The 21,447-nt window shown below is 55.1% G+C and overlaps 1 protein-coding gene across 2 annotated transcripts; it reads right to left on the bottom strand.

Moving 5' to 3' along the window:
- Positions 1-10,792: 10,792 nt before the first annotated feature.
- Positions 10,793-21,198, bottom strand: KHSRP (KH-type splicing regulatory protein). Of its 2 annotated transcripts, XM_057489731.1 has the most exons (20): positions 20,778-21,198; positions 19,000-19,096; positions 18,340-18,378; positions 17,949-17,988; positions 17,012-17,061; positions 16,725-16,796; positions 15,998-16,055; positions 15,520-15,697; positions 15,257-15,355; positions 14,802-14,900; positions 14,626-14,728; positions 13,914-14,014; positions 13,650-13,794; positions 13,415-13,575; positions 13,226-13,335; positions 12,721-12,809; positions 12,417-12,617; positions 12,245-12,322; positions 12,011-12,171; positions 10,793-11,110 (listed from the first exon to the last, which is right to left on the bottom strand). In XM_057489731.1, the coding sequence occupies exons 1-20, from the start codon at positions 21,024-21,026 to the stop codon at positions 11,102-11,104; spliced, it is 2,139 nt and encodes a 712-aa protein (XP_057345714.1). In that variant the 5' UTR covers positions 21,027-21,198; the 3' UTR covers positions 10,793-11,101. The 2 variants fall into 2 exon arrangements, with proteins under 2 accessions (XP_057345714.1, XP_036751625.1); XM_036895730.2 differs by having other exon boundaries at positions 10,793-12,171; positions 20,778-21,197.
- Positions 21,199-21,447: the final 249 nt, after the last annotated feature.

Here is a 21,447-nt window from a genome sequence, read left to right as displayed (position 1 = left end):
GCCTCCACCTGAGACTCTTTTGGGTTCATTTCCTCTCCCTGCCCTGGACAGGGGACTCCATCATCTCGCCAAAGGATCGGGCCAGGGGCGCTTATGACGTTGAACTGAGCCAGGAGGGGTCAGGGCCTGGGTGGGGATGGAGGGCGAACACCCCACAGGCCGCTGGCGGAATGGTTCTGGGCAAGTCCAAGCTGCCCCCGATGGGCAGGCCCCCGAGGCCGCAGGAGAAGGGTAACACTGCAGGGAGGCTGGCTTACTAGGAGGAGAGGAAGGAGGCTGAGGAGGGCAGGAGGGAGGTGCAGGTATCCCACCCCCAAGTGCAGGTGTGCACACGCCCTCCCCCATCGTAGTAATAAAATTGCGCATGCTCAGAGATCAGCCACTCATCGATCCGCCTAAGCGCCTGCTGTGCTGGGTTGGGGCGGTCCACGGGGCTGTGTCAAACCGGCTCCCTGTCCTCTCGGTCATGATAGTGTAGTAGGGGAGACAGCCTCAGAAAATGGTATCTACAGCCCAGGAGGAAACGGCTGCCACAGGGAAGGAGCAGGCGGCTCCGAGGGTCCAGGGAAGAGAGGAGGTTTATGCTGGGCATGAGTGCTGCATTGGAGTTGGCTAAGCAAAGTGGGGAAGGAAGCAAGACACCAAAATTGCACCAAAAACACAGCACCCCATGGACATGTCTGGAGGTCGTGAACATTCATTCATCACCCACTACTAGAGTGTTAACTACTAGAAATACAGGGACAGGTGGGACAGAAATAGTCCTTGCCCTCATGGAGTGCAGTCCGGCTGGGCTGACAAGTAAGAAAAGCAACCAGGCAAAATCATTATGGATCATGGTTTAAATGGAGCTCTGAGACAAGGAATGACGGGGTGGGAGGCTCTTTGGACAGAGCTTGGTGAAGGCCTGATGGGTGGAAGGCAGTGGGGCAGCGACTTCCCAGGTGGAGGGAACAGCAGGGAGGAATGAGTTTGGCAAGTTCAAAGGACAGAAAGGAAGCCAGTGGGGCTGGACAGAGTGAAAGAAGGGGAGGGAGGTTTGCGTTGAGTCTGGGGGGGATGGGCAAGTACCTGCCCCTCTCTGGGCCTCAGTTTCCTCAACTGTACAAAGGGAGGATAATATCATTGTGACACTTCAAGGAGATGCTGTGTGCACAGAGCCTGGCCTGCCTGGGTTCACATCCACATCACAGCTACCCACAGCAGCATTAGCCCTCATCATGCCTGGGTATACCACCAAGCAAGACGCAACCCCCCCATGCCACCCCAGGGCCAAAGTGGGTATGCCAGCAGACCTGTGTCCAGTGCCCCCCAAGGATACCCACTAAACTGTGGATAGTCACTTGGGTGCCTGCTGGCCCCTACGGGCACCAATCCCTCTCCCTCCTCTTCCCTGGGCACCGCAGGCATCCTCAAGTCCCCCTTGGTCATCTTTGTGATGGGTGGCCCAGGTTGTGGCAAAGGGACACAGTGCAAGAACATGACAACCAAGTATGGCCTCTGCCACGTGGGGCTGGGCCAGCTGCTACGGCAGGAAGCCCAACATAGCACCCAGCAGGGCCAAAAGATCCCTGATATCATGCTGCAGGGGCTCCTGGTGCTCACAGTGAGAGCACACGGGCACAGGGGAGGGGCCGGAGGGTGCACATGGGGAAAAACCTCCTGAAGAGGCCCTGCGGGAGCTGATGGGTTCAAAAGACCACGGTGCCCAGCCTGGCCATGCTTTGCTGTGCTGAGCCTTTGTGTTCTCATCTGTAAAATGGGAAAGCAGCTGGACTGACAGGCAAGAGGTTGTAGTGAGGGTTGGATGAGATCATTCCTATAAAGCGCTTGGCAGGATGCCCAGCACTTGAGAAACATGCAGTAAAATTACCTACTGTTTGTTCCCTTTGTGACCCTGGACACATTTATCATTGGCTCCTTCTGCACCCCTTCCCTCACCATAAAATGAAGGTCACCCCAGTGCCTACCTGTAGGGTAGCAGTGATGAGTAAATGGGACCCAGCAAGCCTAGCACACAGCAGATGCCTGCCCAGTGAACGGTCACTGGGCCTCCAGAAGTGCCTCTAGAGGCCCCAGGACACCAGCGCTGTCTCAGAATCCCAGGCACTGGTCAGGGAAGGTGCTCCCCCAAATTCACCCTGAGGTCCAGACCAAGGAAGAGAACTTGCCAAGGGGACCACACAAGTGAGGGGGTCCCCAGGGCAACAGACCCACCCACCCATTTCCTCCCCAGGGTATAATCCTGGATATGGTCAGTGACAACACACTGTCTTGCCCAGAGAGCCGGGGCTTCCTCATCGACGGCTTCCCCGGGAGCTGAAGCAGGCCAAAGAGTTTGAGCGCATTGCAAGTGACCCAAAAGTGACTCACAGAGGGTGGTGATGCATGGGCTCCTCCTCTCCCTACCTTGGATGGAGATGAGGAGGGGTGAAGCTCAGGGCAGAGGAACTGACAGAGGGAAGTGGAGTTTGGTATTAAGGGGCAGTCAGGAGGTTGCTGGAAGTGTCTAGAACCTGGGTGGAGGGCAAGGACAAAGGCATTTTAATATTTCCTGCACCATTCTTGGTACCTGGTAGGTGAACCAGAGTAGCAGGTGGTTTAGCTTCATCTCTGGGCCATAAAGGTGGAATAGAGTTATTCAGCCATCTATTTATTCAACCATCTGGATAGCTCTTGAGGACAAGCTCTGGGCTCGGGCATTCATGGCACAGACTTGGTCCCTGCTCTTAGTATGCCAACAGACAGGCACAGAGCAACACATCATGCCACACAAAACAGAGCAATTTCTGGGAGCAGTGCGTGCTGTGAAGAACAGAGACAGAATGCCATCCCGCTGGGATGCCAGCGGGCCTTCCCTTTGGGTGGTCCAAGGGGCCTCCCTGGAGCAGGGCCATGGGAGAACTGAGTGTGAAGGGGGCACCAGCCCAGGGTCAAGGGAGTTTCTTCCGGTTACCTGTGCACACCAGCAGTGCCTACTTTAGGAAACTGCCTGGCTGGGCCCCTGTGCGACGAAGAGGCACAGCATTTGGAACCGGTTGAGCAGGGAAAGCGAACTGCAGATCTGCAGGCTGTCCTGAGACTTGGACTCCAGTTGAAAGGCCTCCCAAGAAGTCCAGGCAGGAATCAAAGGTAGCCGGGGTGGGGCCACTATGCCCCAGGCAGGCAGGGCCCTGACCTTTGCTGGAACCTCTATGAAGCCGCTCCATCAGTCCTGGGCAGGGAGCTCTGTGGGCAAAGCCCTGGCTAGTGGATTTCTCTGCCCTCCTGGGCCCCGGGCCAGTGCCCAGTCACACGCGCCAGCCAAGTGGACTGTGCAAATGCCAAAGAGTGTCGGAACAGAGGCTACAGACTCCTGGCCCGAGGGCCCCATTTGGCCCATCGATGTGTGTGGTTTGGACTCCACAGCACTGACACTTTTTTTTGAATTAGTGGCCAATTTTTAAAAATAAGGAGATGCCACATCAACACTCCTAGCTTCTCTTGAAAATTGCCTGACTTGGCAACACAGGGCCTGCACATCCCCATGGCAACGGCACTGTGAATGCATCCTGAGCTTTTTACCGAGCCCAGCGCTGTTCTCAACAGACCACCGATGAACTCTGATCCTCTGGAACATTCCAGAAGAATGTTTCTCGCGCTGTCAAGATCCTGCATTTTCACGGCGGGATCGGGCAGCTTGCCCAGGGCCACACCATTTAGGTGGTGGAGGTAAGACTTCAGCCCCGGCAATCAGGCTGCGAGGCCCCAATTTTAACCACACTGACAGGGTGTGCTGGGGTCTTTCCTGAGGTTGCATGGACACACGGTCTCCTCTTGTACTTGTGTGTCCGTCAGAAGTGAGAAAATGACAAACACCCAGTTGGGCTGTGTTGGAGCATCCAGGAACCTTGTCCCCTAAATGCCCACGGGCAGGGGCCCATTCATCTGGGTCCTGTTTCTCCCAAAGCCTCGCCTGTAGGGAAACACCCCTGTTCACAGAAGAACACTTTAGAATAATTAGGGGTTCTTAAAAACTTTTTATTAATTATAGCCTCGCAGGAAGTTGCCAAGACACTGGAGAGGTCCTCTTGGACCCCTTCAGCCAGCTCCCCTGAGAGGTGACATCCTGTTGGACCATCTCAAAAACCAGGCCACCAGCACTGGTTTTTGTTTTGCCAAGTGATGCTCACTTTACATTTGCCAAAGTGCTATCAGGACCTTAAAAAAAAAAAAAAGGTATGTAGAAAACAGAAGTTGCTGGAATGCAGGGTCTTAAATAACAGCTAGAAGTGAATCTGAAGTTGGACCACGAAACTATGCAAAGCCTCCTGCTCAGAAGCACGGGATAGACTGAAGGCACGCACGTCCCCATCCTCACCAGGAAAGAGAAGTGTGTGTGGCGTGTGTGCGCCTCATGCTCCTGGAGCAGAAAAGCCAGCAAGGAAACGTTGGCATGTTGGTGATCGCCGAATTTCAAGCACACACAAAAGTAGAACAGCCTAATGAGCTTCCACACACCCAGATCAAATCCTTACGGACACCTGGCCACACTTGCTTTTCCTGGGCCAAACGTCCTGTCGTGATTGCCCGGGATGTGTTCTGAAGGGTCCCCAGGTCCCTGTACAGGAGCGCTCTCACCCAGCACCTTCAGAGATGATTAACATCAATCCCATGAGGCCATCTGATGCCCAGGCCTCCTTCGCAGTTCCACCTTCTCCCGCTTCCTGACACGACTTCCCACCCCCGTCTTTCATACATCCCGTCGTCCTGGAATCAGCCATCTCTCCAAGGAGCCCTCTCTCAGTGGCGTCCAATCTGGGTGCCCAGGTACACGTTGCCAATGGGCTGTCATCATTCCCAGGCCTCTCCAGGGGACAGAGTTGGGAAACATATACTTCTGAAAGGAAAAAAAAAAAATCGCAAGTTCATCCTATTTCCAGTCCATACTTAACATTAGTCCTTTGCTGCTCTTTCCTCTTTCCCTAAAAAGTGTGGTTCATACAACCACTAACATACTCATATGCATGACACCATTAGATGCAAAATCCTTTCCAAGGAATGAATATACAGTATCAACTGCTAAGAATAAAAGCAGGAAGGAAGTTTCTGCTTTCTTTGCGGCTCTGCCTTCCCTTACAATGTATCTCACTGTGTGTAGTACGAACACCTGGTGGCTTGGGATCATTGTTTTCTCTGTGTAGTTGGGTACATTTGTTTTCAGTTTGGTTTTCAATATTTAGGGATTGCTTTTTAAAATTTAACTTCTGAATTTTTAAATTGATGACTCTAATGTCAACACCACATAGGAAGGTATCTCCAGAGAAAGACTGGCCACTCCTGATCCCAGACTGTGCCCTCATTTTCCCCATAGGCAACCTTTTCATTAGTTTTGGGGTTGTCCTTCTGGTGTTTATTTTTGCAAATATAAAGCAGGTATGTGTGTGTGTGTGTGTGTGTGTGTGTGTGTGTGTGAGCGATCCACACAAAAACTAACAGCCGATAGATACAAGTCATTTTTAAAAAAACTTTACGATACATCCTGAACTCATGTCAGCATCATGAGGCCCTCCTCATCGCTTTGTGCACCCGTAACCACTGCATGCGGTTGACTGTTGTTCATTCAGCGCGTCTCTCAGAACAGGAAACTGTTGGACACTTACTGCTAGACAATAAGCTATTTGCTATCTTTTGCCTCTGGAAACAATGCCATGCTAAATGACCTTCGCATGTGGTGTCATATGTTGACTACCGTCTTTAGGGTGGGTTCTTAGGAAACCGATGCTGTATGAAAGAGAAATGGGTGGAGCACTTTGCTAGATACCACCCCCCTCCCTCATCAGCAATAGATGAAAGTGCCCATTTCCTCCCAGCCATATCAACAGAGGTTGCTGCCGAACCTCTGGGTCTTCCTCAGCCTTCCTACGTGTGAATGCTATTTCAGTATAGTTTTAAATGGGCATTTCTCTTACTATGGGGTTAAGCATCTTTTCCAAAGCTTAAGGGCCATTTTCATTTCTTCTTCTGGGCACTCTTTGTATCTTTTGCCTATTTTCTTTCCATTGGTCTTCTTGATTTCTAAGAACTCTTTATATATTAGGACTTTTAGCCCTTTGTAAGGATTGCAAATTTCTTTTCACCCAGTTTGTCAATTATCTTTTGATTTTGCTTTGTTGTGTCGCTGCCATGTGAGTTATTTTTAGATCACATTTATTAATATTTTCTGTTATTTCTTCTGGATTTTGAGGCATACTTTTTTTTTTTCCAATGCTAGGTTCATAAGGGAATTCATCCATAGCTTATGTGGTACTTGTATGATCTTATTTCTTTACATTATTTATATCTCTGATCCACTTAGAACTTCTCCAAGTTTTTGGAATGACTAAGTATTCAGTTTGAACTTTTCCCAAATTGCAATTCAGTTGTCCCAGCATCATTTAATTAAACGTTCGTCCCTTCTCCATTGATTTGAGATGCCATGCTAGCCATTTGCCAACTTACCGTATTCACTTGGGTCTATTTCTGGATTTTCCATTCAGTTCCAGGGGTCTGCTGGGCCTCCTGTGCGGTGCTGTTTTAATTACTGTGTCTTTTGGAGGTTTTAATATCTGGTAGGGTTATGTACTCCTTTAATGGCCCGACACCCATGGCATGTCTGCCATTCCCACTTGCTTTCATAAATGAATGGTAGAATCAACCCAACTCAACTAAAATATGTCACAGTTGGATCAAATTAAAGTTATAAACTGAGAACTCCTGGTTCCTTTAAATGTTGAATCCTCCTACCCAAGAACATTTATATCTTCCTTTTGTTGCAGTCTTTAGGTCACTTAAAAGTATTTCATTGAAATTTTCCCTAAGACTTTGCACATTTTTGGAAAAGTTTTCCCCAAGCATTTTATCTTTCATTCTTGTTGCCGCTGTAAGTGGGGCCTTCTTCCTAACGGGATAAATGCTCTATCCCAGTTATCAAAGTCTCTAAAGTCTGTACTAGTTTATGTTATTTTCTTGAGTTGTCCAGTAACATAATCACATTATCTGCCAACAGATGTGGCTTTCCCTTCCTTCATATTCAGGTTTCTCAAATTGCCTTATTTTCTCTCCTTGCTTCAGCGAATCCTCTCAGAGTTGCCAGAGTGGGGCAATTTCATCTTGCTCCTCACTTTAGTGGGAAAGCAGATTTCCCTCAAGTAGGAAGCTGACTGAAGATGTACTTATCAATTCCTAGCAGGCTTTTAAGATAAAAATCAGGAATGTGTCAATTTTGTCAATTTATCCCTTCTGTGTTTGTGAGGATGGGTATTGGGCTTTGTCTTAAGGTAGTAATAGGATAGATTTTATTGAACCATCTTGCTGTCCTGGAATGAATCCCACTTGGTTGGAAAAAAAAATTTTTTTAATGCCCTTTTGGATTCTGTTATAAGGAAATTCTGGAAGAACTTGAAGGAACTGAGACTCACAGTGGGCGGCCATGGAGATCCAGGCCTCCGTGAGGTGGGGCCGGTCAGGAAAAGCAGAGTGTGGTATGGGCAATGGTGAGCCAGGGACTCGCAGTGTCCCCTGGGTAAGAGCAAGGCAAGTAAAGACTTAGCTTAAACCCAACTTAAAAGGGACATTTCAATCTAAACATCCGCCAACCTAGAACTAGTTAAGTAAACTGTGGTACATCCACACAGCACAATACTATATAGTGGTGAAAAAGAATCGGGAACCTCTGTATATACCAGTATAGAATCATCTCCAGTTATACTGAGTGAGCGAGATTAAGGGACAATCAGTATCTTCACCATTTGTATAAAAGAGGAAAAAAACATCAGAGCTGGATTTGCTCCCACAGCATATGCCTAAAATAACTTCAGGAGACACAGGAAACAGATAACGTGGTTGTCTCCAGGGAGGGTGTACCTGGGTGGCTGCCCACGATGGGGAACTCTCCGCTCTCTCCTTTCAGTGGTGCTTGGCTTACCGCTCTGCCAGTGCCCCACTTATCCAAAAAATAAACAACAGGGAAAACAAAAACTTGGAACTGAAAACATATAGACCCAGGGGCCCAGTGATTCTTTACTGACCGGCACAACCCTCGATTTCTGACCTCTGGGGGAGTGTGGCGGGCCACTGCATCCAGCCGCTTTCTCATCCAGTCCCTTCATGGCTGCCTTGGTGGGCCAGGCCCCCAACATCGTCATTGTGTTCGACTGTTCCATGGAGACCATGGTCCAGAGAGTTATGCGCCGGGGCTGGGAGAAGCACCAGGCAGATGACTGCGTATCTGCCGTCCACCAGCACCTGGAGACCCACTATACCATGTGTGAGCCCATCTTGACTTTCTGTCAGCAGAAGAACCTGCTCTGAAATGTACATACTCCCGGTTTGACACCCACTCCATGCTTCCCCAGGAAGCAGGTCTGGCTTGAACAGCACAGGGGTCATGCTGTGACCTCTCCGGGCCTCCGTTTCCCCCTTAAGGCAGTACATGTACAGACTCTGGCCTCCGGCTATGGCAGTATTTCAGGTCTAGAGGGCCAATCCTTGGCTCCAAAAAACTGCAAAACTAAATACAACCTAGAACATAACTGCAAGACATAAGATTATGACAACTGGTGAACCACAGCTTACCTCAAATCCAGTCATATAGATTCTCAAAGTGGACAGTGACCCACCCCATTTCTGTACTCTCCATTGCTATCAAAACAGGGAACTCCGGGGGCGTTCCCAGCCTCAGCTGGACAGGAGCCTGAGATGAGCTACCGTGAGGGACTGTGATGCCCTATGGAACCAGCTTCCATGAAGATGGGACGGCAGGGTGGGCGGGTGACCCCTCCCACTTATGGCCTATTCCAAGGGACAGCGTCTCTGCACAGCTTGTGGCTGAGCAGCCGCTGTGAGAACGTGTCACCTGGTGGTGCAGCCTCCCTGAGCCCTCCTCTTCCCTTCCCTTGCCTGGCCCTGGGATCACACCTCAATCCCAACTGTCACTTAGTAAGGGGTCTGCGGATCATTTCCCCCTTGCTGGGGGGCAATGTCCCCACCGGCTCAGAACGGGCCCTTTCAACCCCGTGCCTCTCCATCTTGGCAGAAGACTCCAGAAAACATTTTTGCTAAGTGCTGCTCTGTCACTGAAAGCCTGAAGGGAGACGGCAGGGGGTTGGGGGTTCTGCCATTCCCCTCACCCCAGAACCCTCGCAGGGCTCAGAACGGGGTGCAGTGGCCATGAGGTAAGATGTCTGGTAGCCCTAGTCTAAGCTGACTCCCCATGTGAGTCTGGAGCAGCACCTCCCTCTTTGTGGGCCTGCTGCCTGTAAGGAGGGCTGGCCAGGGGGCCACCAATGAGTACCCTCACAGTGCAGCTTCCAGACAAATCTCCACGAGGTCTCGGGGTTGCGGACGGCCCCACCTCAGGTGGCAGCTGTTGGGCTGCTGCTTGGTGTGACCATTCCCAAGCCTGTGGGCCCAGGCCTCCGGGTTCTCGATATGAAACCCGATTCTTAGGAGTTGGTGCTGAACTGTCAACGCACAACACGCTTGCCTGTCAGGTTGACTGCCCCCAGGCCAGGCAGCACCAAGTGGCCCTCAGGTCATGCACCCGAGCTGTCTTTACCCTAGGGAGGCCATGGCCTGCCCCATGCATGGGAGCTGGTGCCACTTCCTTGCCCAAGCCAAGTTCCCACCTCAGGGCCTGCTATCACAACAGGCCACAGCCAGTGGGTACCGAGGCTGGGCACCTCCCCGGAGGCATGACCGTGCATCTGCTGTGGTGACAGGCTGCATCCATGGCAACACCTGTCCCCAGGGCTCTTCCTGGGCCCTTGCTCCCAAGTTCCCAGAGGGAGAAAAAGGGTGGGGGAGACCCCTGGGGCCCAGCCTGCTATTCCCTTCCCACCAGGCAAGACCAGAAGAGTTCTCTTTGGGGGGCCCACACCCCCCCCTCATCAGCCGACCCTGTACCTCTAAACTGGTTTCCTCTACAAACACAACTGCGGCCAGCACGCAGATCTTAGACAAAAAGCACTTTATTTAACCAAAAAAAGGGGGGGGGGTGAGAGTTAGGAAAGCACAATGCGCCTGCAGAAAACTATTTTCTCTTATAATTCTGTTCTTAAAAAAAAAAAAAGGAAAGAAATAAAAAACACAACACAAAGCTTATAATTTCCAATCACCATTATCAGGCCTTTACAACATCTATAAAGAACAAACATCTGCTTCAAAACTCTACAGGGGGAGGGAGCATGGGGGAGAGAGAGAAAGAGAGAGAGAGAGAGAGGGAGAGAGAGAGAGGGAGAGACGGCACCCAGCAGACATGGGGAGGTTTTGTTATCATTTATTTGTGAAGTTAAAAACGAGCGATAAAAAGTAAAAACTGCAATACAATTTTTGTTCTCAATTTGTTTTCGGTTTCAACGTCCTCTTGAACAGATGACACAGACAGAGCAGTCCTGGGGTGGGGAGCCGGGGAGGGCGCAGGGGAGCCGAGCACGGGGGAGCCGGGGAGGGCAGAGGAGCGGGGCAGGAGCAGAGGCTGCGGAGCGGAAGGGGCAGGCAGGGGGGGGCTTCCCTGCCTATCAACACCTGGTCCAAGGAATGTTCCAACTCTAACTAAAAAAAAAATAGCAAGAGTGTCTTTTTTTTTTCCTTTTTAAAAGTTTATTTTAAAAACATGAAGAGCGCCAAGGGTTGTGGGGAGAAAATGAATTGCTTTCCCCTGAAAGAGGCAGTTTCAGGAAGGTGGGGCGGGGGATAGAGATTTATATATATATATATATATATATAATTTTATAGGTTTTGCTTTTTGTTTTTAGTTTTTTTAATTTAAAAAAAATTTTTTTGCAGAGATTTAGTTCTATCTTCTATGGCTGGCTCAACATGAAGGATCCCAATTTTGAAAGAAAGCAAGCATGAGACACACAGAATGGGCGAGAGAGCGAGAGCCCGGCATGGCAGTGCCCGGCCCCCGAGCCACTCGTGAGGCTCCTGGCACTCCGCGGCAGCCGTCGCTCTCTCACCAAACGTAGAAAAAAAAAAAAGAAAAAGAAAAAGGAAAAAAAAAAAGCCCCCAAACAGAACAAAATGGAAAAAAATAATAATAAAAGATTTTCACAGATGAAGAAGTTCACATTCATTCGATTCACTGAGCCTGCAGAGAGGGAAGAGATAGGAATCGGTCACTGCGGGGTGGGTGACGGGGGCTCCGAGCCTTGGCGGGCCCAGGCGGGAAGGACGGGTCTGCACCAAGTGCTCCAGGGAATCGGCCACGTCAGCCCGGCGCCTTGATGGCAGAGGAGGAGTGACACAGAGGCAGGAGAGAAGCAGGGGCCGCAGGGAGAGACAGCGGGGAAGCGCGGAGAGGGGGTGCCCTGTGTCTTCAGGAACAGCACAACATGACAACCAGAGATCACGGTGTCCCCACAACACCCCTGTGAGGTAGGTTGGAAGGTGGCAGCGATCATCATGCCCACTTCACAGACAAGCCCGGGACACAGAGGCGGGCGCAGCGGAGGGCCTGGGGCTGGTCCCCGCCACAGCCAGGGTGGACTGCAACACACAGTCACTCAGACACCAGGGGAAAGATTGTGGGGATAAAAATAGAAGAATAAAATGAACAAAACCAAAAAAGTAATGCAGAGAGGGGAAAACATATCCATTTTCTTCCCAAGTGGCCAGATTTCGAGTGAGTCAGCAGCCAGGATGTGCCCAGCGTGTGCGTGGCTGGCCTGCCCCCACCCCCAGGACTACCCACCAGTTCCACAGTTCCACCTTGTACTGGTTTTGCGCTCTCCCCCAGCATCACGACAGCGTTACACAGGAACAAGCAGGCCGGCGGAGGGAGGCCTCTTCGTTTAACCTCTGGACCCAGCGCACATGTCCCCCGGCTCGTGGGGACTCCCGGAGACTGGCCACGCGGCCCCCGCTGCAGGCATCAAGGACACACCCCGCAGGGGAAGGGATTTCCGGCGCTACCCACTAAGGCAGGATGGACGGTGGCCGGGGGTTGGAAGGAAAAAGGAGGAGGAGGAGGGTGGCAATTCCCACTTGCCTGCTGCTGTCCCTGCTGTGTGGGTGGAGGTTGGGGGCCGCCAGGACCTGGGGTCTGTCCGTAGTATGCAGCCTGCTGTCTGTAATACTCAGCCCAGGCGGCACTGTAGTCCGGCTGGGAGCCTGGGGGAGCTCCCGGACCTCCTCCGGTGGCCACTTGAGCTGCACGGGACCAGAGGGTGAGTGGCTGGGGATGACAATGGGGCCCACCCCTCCCCAAGGCCCCCCGGCTCACCCTGCTTCTTGTAGTACTCTTCCCAGGCCTTGGTGTAGTCCTGCTGCGGGGGTGCTCCCGGCTGCTGGGGCTGCTGGCCTGCGGGAGGCGAGCGCGGGAGGACAGCATAGGGACGAGGCACCTCCCACCCCTCTCTGGCTGACTTGAGCCCTTGTGACAGCCACATACTCACCAATCTTTTTATAATACTCTTCCCAGGCCTTGGTGTAGTCCGACTGGCCGGCGGGTGGGGGCTGTGGGGGCTCACCCTGGGTTGGGGGGGCTGCGGGGGCTGGCGCGGGGCCAGGCACAGGGCCTGGGGGCTGCTGGTAGTAGTGTGAGTAGTAGGCGGCCCAGGCGGCGTTGGGGTCCGCAGCAGCTGCAGCGGCCTTATCTACAGGGCAGCAGTGCGGGCTGAGATGGCACAGGAAGCCGGCCCACCGGCCCTGCCAGGCACCCAGGCTCTGCCCCAACCCCACTTGAGCGGCCTCACTTACTTGGGTCATGAGGAGCAGGTGGTTGCCACTGGGGGTACGTATTGCCCCAGCCCTGGGGTGGGTACTGGTGAGGAGGGGGGCCCCCGGCACTGCAGGACAAGAACCGGGGAACATGTGAAAGAGGGCCACTCCTCTGCAGGGGCAGGGACTGCTGACGGGAAGGGGCCTGGGCCAAGCCTGCCACCCGATGGGGCTGCGGGTTCTTTGCCAAAGGCCAGAGACAGCACAAAGAGCGTGGCCCACATTGACTGAGGACACTAAAGCCTCCCCACCCTAAATCAATGTGTGTGGTTTGTGTATGGGTTGACACAGATGAGGATCTTCTTTAAAACCCAGTGTCTAAGAAATGGGGGCTGGAGGGGGTCTCCCTGTGCAGCCTGAAAAATCCACTGCTGAAAGGCAGGATGGATCTCTTGGTGGTGGGTGAAAACGGGACCTGCCGCTATTCCTGCCAGCAGAGCTACCCCCGCCCGCATCCCAAATCCCAGGAAGCTGGAACACTCACTGAGGAGGAGCCCCGGGTGGCCCCTGATTGAAGGGTCCGGGGTTGAAGGGCCCCATGGGGCCTGCAGGACCTGGTCCCCCAGGGCCTGGTCCGACTGGGCAGAGGGGACCCTGGAGGAAGGAAGGTGGACGTCAGTGGGTGGGCGCCAGCGGCTGAGCCCAGGCTCCCAGAGCCCCGCCCGGAGCCCACCTCGATCTTCTCCTCGATGAGCTGCTTGGCATGGTCAATCTGCTGGGGTGAGCCCCGGATGATGAACAGCTTGAAGTTGGGGTCCCCATTGGGAGGCAGCTGCCGGGAGATCTCCACAAAGGCTCCTGTCTGCTGGTTTATGGCTTTCACGTTCTCGCCACCTATGGGGGCCACAGGCAGTGAGGGCAGGCGGCAGGAGGATGGGCGAGGGACAGGTTAGTGGAGGGCTGCTCACCTCGGCCGATGACCAGCCCACACTTGTGAGTGGGGATGGAGAAGGTCATCTCCCCGCCAGGGGGACCCCAGTTGCCTTGGCCCCTTCCACGACCCCGGCCCCCTGGGGGCATGCCAGGGCCCCCTGGAGGGCCTGGAGGACCACTCTGCAAGAAAGGGAGATGAGGGTGAATACAGGAGGCCAGCCTGGGCCCTGGTCCTCCCTTGAAGGCTGGGCCAGTCCCCTCTGACTCCACCAGCCCTCAGCACACCCCGTGCCACCTACCCTGAGGCTTTGAAGGAGGTCATTGATAATCCGCGCTGCGTGCTCACACCTGTCTGGGGGCCCCATTATGTGGGCTATCTTCTCGGGACCTGTCCCGTCATCTGAAGCCAGCATCCAGAGATGAGAGAGACAAATTTAGAGAAGCACAAGTCCAAACCCTGGTACCACCACCTCCTCGAGGCAGACACCATGCCTGACGAGGTGTCACAGACACCACAGGCTCAAAGGGCGGCTCTTGCACCCCATGCCCTGGGACGGGGAAGGAGGCAGGCTGGCCCACGCTCCCCCAAGAACCTGCCAGCTGCGGCAGACGCTTCCTTCTGCACTTGGCACCCCATTACTAACAGCTGCATCTTTCAGAGCCGAGAGCTACTACAAATCCCTGAAGAGCAGCAGAGGGCCCCCTCCTTCCAGACCTGTGTGGGAAGGAACCCCGAGCTGGGCAGTGACCTGATCCAGCCCAGGATACACAGCCGGGCCAGGCCATCTGGTGGGCGGAGGGACCAGGTGGATTTGATGGGTGAGGAAACCAGTCCCTGGGGACTTGGAAACTCTGCCCGTCGCCAGCTGTGTGTGGCTATTCCACAGGGGAGGCAGACAAGATGCATTCACAGAAGCCCCACAGCCTGAACGCAGTGCCCAGCTGCCTGCAGTGAACCCCAAGGACGCCGGGAGGACGGGAGCCACCAGCCCACGCAGTGCAGGCCCTGACCTTGCTTAAACTGGATCCGCACTCCAGCATCGTTCTGGATCTTCTTGATCATCTCCCCACTCCGGCCGATGACCACTCCCACCGAGTGCCTGGGCACCGGTACCTGAGGGATGGAGCCGAGGGTCAGCTGGCCCCCCGTAGCACTGCACAACCCACCTGGGGAGGCCCGCACTCACATCGATGCCCCCGCCAATCCGGGATCCGTACTCGTTCCGGTCCCCAAAGCCGCTCTGGTCACGCTCCCGGAGAATGTCCATCACCATCTCACAGGCTTGCTGCAAACACACAGCATGTGTGCACGCCTGGCACCATGACCCCAGCCTCCCCAGCCCCAAGGGGGCCCGGGCCTGGGCTGAGGACTGACACACGGGTGTGAGCCCAACACGGAGCCCCGTTCACCTGCTACCCTAAGAGGTAGACACAGCCAGCACCCCCGTTTTCCAGGCGAGAAAACGCAAGATGAGAAACCTTAGGCCACTTGCTTACATACAACCGCTGAGGGGGAGAGCTTGGCACGAGAACAGTCCTGGATGACTCAAAGCCAGGATTCCTGAAAACCCCTCCTTTCATTCTAGCCTCCAGCTGTGCCCTGAACACGCCGCTCCCACTGGCACCCCTAGGGTGCGCTCACCTGCACTTTGTAAGGGTCGCCAATGATGCGGAGAGGCTTATCCACGTTCGTGTTCTGGGAACCGTCCTGAATTAGAATCATCTTCACTCCAGCTCGTTCCTTTACAACCAAGGGTAAGGGTCAGTGCTGTGCTTTAAGGGGCTTTCTGGGGCCAGGGCATGCGGAGGCAGCAAAGGGCAAAGGCTAGAAGCTGGCGGGATGGCTGGGGCGTGTGACCAAGGCACAGGAGAGCTGTCGGAATGGGCTGGAGAGGCTGCCCAGACCTGCAGCTGCTTGATGGTCTCCCCGCCTTTGCCAATGACCAGGCCAGCCTTCCCCGCCGGGATCATGATCTCCTGCACCGTGCCATTCTGGCCCCCGTTGGCGTTGTCATGGAACTGTCCTCCGGGGGGGCCCCCACGACCCCGGGACACAATGTCATCCAGCATCATCTTTGCCTTCCTGGAAAGGAGAACTGGGTGTCATCACCTCAAATGGTATGGGCTGGCAGCCCCACCCAGCTTGAGGAGGGAAGGTGACCCCACGTGTGTGCCTGACTGAAGCAGAGGGTCCAGCCCCTGGAGCTAGGGCTATTCAGGCTCAGGCGTCCCCGCTCTTTGGAGTAAGGGGAACCAATGTGTCAGAAGAGACCCTGGGGAGGGCAGGGATAAGGGACATGGGAGTCACCCCCAGCTTTTGAAAAGATCAAGAGAGATTCTGCCTGCTCCCTTGTCATAATGACAGGCCCAGCCAGGGACTTACTGGACGGACTCTGGGGCTCCTGTCAAGGACACGCTGCGCTCGGGCAGGCCACCGCTGTCTGGAGAGAAGAGGGGACAGGCCAATGCCTTCCTGTGTCTGCAGACACTGGAAAGGCCTTCTGTGGAGATGAGGAAACTTCCACAACAACCAACAGCCACTTCCACCACTACTGGGCAGCCTGACCCGTCACATCACCTCCCCAAACAAGAGGGAGACTACTCTGCACAAGGCCACGGTCAGGAAGCTTTAAGTCCATGATGGGAGGCAGAACTTTTAGGATAAAAGGCAAAGTGGAAGGAGAGGCAGATCCCAGAAGATCCAAAACCCAGGCCACTCCCACCACCACGATGATGGCACAAGCAGCCCAGTCAGCCAGACCCAACTGGAGAGAGCCCCGCAAGCCCACACAGCAGCACAAGCACGCAGGCCTCCAGAACTGGGCTCAGAGCTGTCCTTCCACACACTCCCACTGGGCTTCCCACCAGACGTTCAGTCCCGGTGGCAGCTTAACCTGACGGTTCCAAGCAGGGCCTGGACCCGGGCTCCCTGTGTTCAGCCCTTGCCCTGCCACCTCAGCCCTCCCCTGGCTGTAAAATGGAAGAACAGAAGTGGCAGCTACACCTCTCAGCCCTAAGCTTTGCACACAGAAAGCACTAAACACTGCCCCCGCCTCACATCTGTGGTCACTCAAGCAGACAGCGGAGCCCAGCTGGGTCAGCTCTCATACCTGGGGAGATCTGAACCTTGCAGCCCGAATCCTGCTGGATCTTGTTGATCTGCTCACCTCCTCTGCCAATAACTAGGGGGAGACAAGGAGAAAAGCAGAGGTTGTGGGGGGGCCCTGCACTGACATTCAGGGAGCAGCCCGTCAGGTGGTCCCCTGCTCTGACCAGAAAGGCCAGGCGAGAGCAGAATCCGGGAGGCCCCAACGACCAAAGCTCCGGGCTGGCAGAAGCTCCCAGGAACTGTCCCGAGAGGGGGGACAATGGGCACCCCACAGTGACCCACACTCACTCAGTCCCACCATGCCATCTGGGACCCTGTACTCTTCTGTCATTGAAGTCCTGCAAAGAGAGACAAGAGTCAGTCTCCAGAGGAAAAGTGGAGGGGGGATTTAAGAGCCAGAGGATGTCCTGGAAAAAGGCCCCTGAAGCCACAGCCCCTGCCCAGGGCAGGCCCTTGACCCTGCTGTGACATGGGACTGGGACTGCACAGGCCTAAGCAGAGTCTGACAATGGCACAGCTTGCTACCCACAGCCTCTTGACCGCTCAAGGCCTCAGCTTCCCCATCCAGGCCACAAGAGGCTTGGTCTCAGGCAGTGTGGCCCCTTGACCAGTGTTGCCCCCCCTGACTCAAGATGGAAGTGGGCACATGGACACTTGTACGATGATCTGGCCAAATCATTTTACATCTGTTGATTTAAAAAAAAGTTTGATTTTCTTTTTCACTTACTCTTCCTAGTAAATCACTTTATTTTACAGTACTTCTGGCCCATTAAAAAAGAGAAGTGAAGTCCTTCAAATATTCTATGTTGCATTTGCTGAAGTCACTCTGGGGGTACTGAAAAGGTGGAGAAGACTCCCCGCGCTCCACCAGCTCTCAGAAACGCACGTTTGCAGAAGACAGAGGAGAAAACCAAGGCCGGCCCCCACCTTTTTAGAAAGATGGACACCTGCGCTTTCGAGTGTCCCCACCCCAAAAAAAGGAAGCAACAGGGCATGGACACCCCCCTTGCTTCACTGCAGCTGCCAGGACCCCCTTCCTCCCTGCGCCCCACAGACAGGCAAGTCCTGGGACGAGAACAGCCCCCTGCGCCTCTCACCCTCGCCCTGCTTGCCAGCCATGAAGGCACAGTCCTAAGCAGCATGACCCCCAGAGCCTCCCCCCTAGTTCAGGCTTGGAGACCGCTGACAGATGAAGAACCGACATGTCCCCCAGGCCACAACTTACCTGGGAGGAGGATGGATGGGTCCGAGTTGAGAACTCATGGCTATAGAGAGAAAACGGAGAGCAAAGGTTGGCCTGGCTACTCTTTGGGACCTGAATGCTGCCAGCCCCTGGCTACTCCTGGTGGCACAAGGGTGCCTAGCCCGTATCACAGGGCTCCTGAGCCCCCCTGAGCACCAAGCATGACAGAGCCGCCCTCACAACAGCACACACATGGAGTACTTCCGCCTCCATGCCAACGGCCTCAGGGACCCCTAAAGCTCATGGGCTCAGATAATGAACACCCAGAGCCTCCATAGAGAGGGGCCGTTGTCTCAGTGCTGCTAGCTCCTGACTCCCTAAAACCTCTTAAACTATGAAGCTGCCCTCTGCCTCCGTCACCCAATGGACTTACAGTCTCCCTGGGAAGCCAATTTCTTGCTCTCGGGCTGGTCTGTGAAGAGAGAGGATGTCAGATGCAGCACCCACCCACCCGCAGCTGCCTCAAATCTGATGCTGGTGCCACACGTCCCGGCAACCCCCCAGCCCCACCATCAGAGCCAAGACAGGAGAACAGCATAGACCAACCCCAGAGCGGGGGCCAGATGTCACCAATCCCACCACCAGCGCCCAGGGCAAAAAGGCCCTTTATTAACAGAGGGACAATGATGGTGGCACCCATGTCCTTCCAGCTTAGGACGGGACCTGCCTTGGGAAGCAGGGGGTCCCGCGTGAGAGAAGTCAGGGGTCATCACCAAGCGGATCACTGTGGCTACTGTGGGTAAGGCTGCATGCCCCAGGGCCAGCCAATACAACCGCCAGCGTTTCCCCAGCGTACCAAGAAGGGAGGGACGCTCCTGAGAACTTACAACTGGAACCTAGTGGCGATCAATCTGCCCTCCTCTCAGCCACCCGATACCTCAGGATGGCAGGCCAAACAAAAAGAATGAACAAAGCTGGGACTGCTGAGGTTTTAAAAGACCAAATGGCAGCAGGCTCCCATCCCAACTCTGAACTGCATTCAAACAAAGCTCCTCATTCTGCACCTCGACCCTCCCTCCCCACAGGTAGTTACCTCCATCTTCTAACTGCCTCTTTTGGCCCCCAAAACCAAAATCGGGAGTACTGTTATTCACTGTGGTAGCAGCGTCGCCTCCAATTTTGGCTGCAATCTAGAAATAAAGTTGTGAGCACAGGAGAATTACCACCAAAATCAACTCTCTGTGGTGCTAAGAACCATCTCTCAGAATCTCTCCAGTGCATGAAAATTCACAGGTCTGGCCGTCTGGCCCTGGGAGTGGCTTCCCCCTGACTTAGGGAAAAGCCTGTTCGTTAAGACATTCTGGAAGCTGTCACCAAAGGCCTTAGAGTTCAAGAGTTACCCAGGAATGCCAAAGCTCCCCTTCTGCATGGGACTTGTGCCTAAGCTGCTCGTGGCCAGGCTGTAAGCCACAATGACTTGTCTAGGGGCTAAAGGAACAGCTGCTCAGGTGCCAGCGAGGGTCCTCAGGTCACCTGCACAAGGGAGAACTTTCAGACACTTCCTTCCGGGGGCGGCCGGGCAGAAAGAGCCAGAAAGTGTGACTGCAGCCTGGTCTTCCTGGATGCCGAGGAGCACAACCTTCTTTAATCTCCCTTACCCTCAAAATCTTTATGTTAGCTTAACAATCTAGGAAAGTTTTTGCTTCAAAGCATCTGGAGTCTTCATTGGTCCGAAAGACCCTTTGTGAAACACGTCGTATATCAGACGCGTGAAGAAAACTTCAAATAAACCCCAATACAACACATTTAAGACCAGAGCCTGTCTGTAGATTACGTTTTCCAAAGAAACACACACCGTGAGCTAAAGATCCATCTTTTCACCTGTTTTGTTTTGTTTTTTTAAACACTTCGAGAGGGCCGTATCCCACCCCAACAGACAGCACCAATTCCTCCAGTTGTCTAAACTGCTTCACAGTCAAGACAGTTTGGTGGGCAACCACAGCAAGCGTTTATCAGAACCCTGTCCCACTCAAGAACTGAGAAAGCCAGACCACTGGGTGGGGAACATGGCGTTCACCTAACGGGACCTCCCACCCTGCCCTGGAGGCGTTGGGACAAGCCCGGCTGGGACTATACTCAAGCATGAGCAGGGTCCACTTCCTGAAAGGGCAGCAAAGTCCTGCCTCTGTACCTGCCCCCACAGCCCGCGGGGAGGCCAGTCACGCCAGCCTGTGACACGTCTGAGTTGTCATGCCTCAAAACACATCGACGGGACCCTCGCCCTTTTTCCCCAAGAGACAGACCACGCTTTAAAGCCACCAGAACCATCAAAAAGAGCCAGCGACGATGCCCGCCCTAAGTGCCGGGCCACTCTGGCAGCAAAAGGGTCCACTTTCCAGGCTCAATAAGGACTTTTCTTCCCCCAAAGTTCCTTCTTCTTGGGGAGGGGAGCAGAAACGGGGCTGGGCTGGGAGCAAACAGGGCTCTTTTCCCCAATGAGGAGATGCGGGAAAAGCAAGACCTTCCTCCGGGTAAGGCGGACACTTTATTTCCAAGAGATGGAGTATGCCCTCGTGTGCGTCCTAAGTGGTGGTGGGGGTCCCCAAAGTGAATCCCTAGGCTTAGGCGCCTGCACGCTCAGGAGCCGCTCCTGGTGAACCCCCGGATGCCCCTTCCCCTCGCAGTGGGTCACCCGCGGGAGCGCCCACTCGAGGCGCCTCGGCAGCCCAGGCCCCCGCCTACCGCCCCACGTGACCCCGCGGCGGCCCCGGCCCCCCCCCCCCGCGACCCCGCGCGCGCGTGCGCGCATGACCCCACCCCCTCCCCCGCCCTCGCCCTCCAGCGCGCCCCTCAGGCCCGCGGCCTCCTCACCTGGCGGGCCCGCTGCACAGCGTCGGCGAAGGCGTCCTTGCGGATTCCCGGGCCGCCCCCGCCGGGCGGCTGCGAGGGACCGCCGGCCGACCCCCCGCCCGGGCCGCCGCCACCGGGGCCGCCGCCACCCCGGTCCCCCGCGCCCGGCGGGCCCGGCGGAGGGCCTCCCCCAGCGCCTCCGGCTCCTCCGCCCCCGCCTGCAGGCGGCGGCGGCCCAGGCGGGGGTCCTCCGGTGCTGTAGTCCGACATGGCGCGGCGGGGCCGGGCCTGGCGCTGAGGCAGAAACTGAGGAGGAGGCGGCGGCGGCGGCGGCTCAACGCGGGAACAAGGCCTCGCTCCACACGGCCGCGGAGCACTCTGGGAACCGAGCGGCTGGGAAGACGACGAGGGGGGAGGGACGCCCCCCCCCCTCCCGCCGCGGCGTGACGGACGGCGCCGCCGGGCCAATGGGAGGCGGCCACCGCTCCCCGGACACCAGTCGTGGACTCTGGAAGCTAGCAGCCAATTGCAGTGCCGCGTAAGGCAGTGGGCGGGAGGTGCCGCGTGACCGACAGCTGTAGGCGGCAATGGGCTGCGGGATGCAGGCGCTGGGCGGGCAAACCGAGGCTATTCCCAAAGCCTGAAGGCCCAATGAAGGGGGAGTTCCAGAATCGCGGGGCGGCTTCAGAAC

The sequence above is a fragment of the Manis pentadactyla genome, chromosome 12 (assembly GCF_030020395.1).
Source record: "Manis pentadactyla isolate mManPen7 chromosome 12, mManPen7.hap1, whole genome shotgun sequence".
Taxonomy (NCBI): Eukaryota; Metazoa; Chordata; class Mammalia; order Pholidota; family Manidae; genus Manis; species Manis pentadactyla.
Note: the sequence above shows the minus strand (reverse complement) of the source record. Positions and strands in the feature narration are given on the sequence as shown.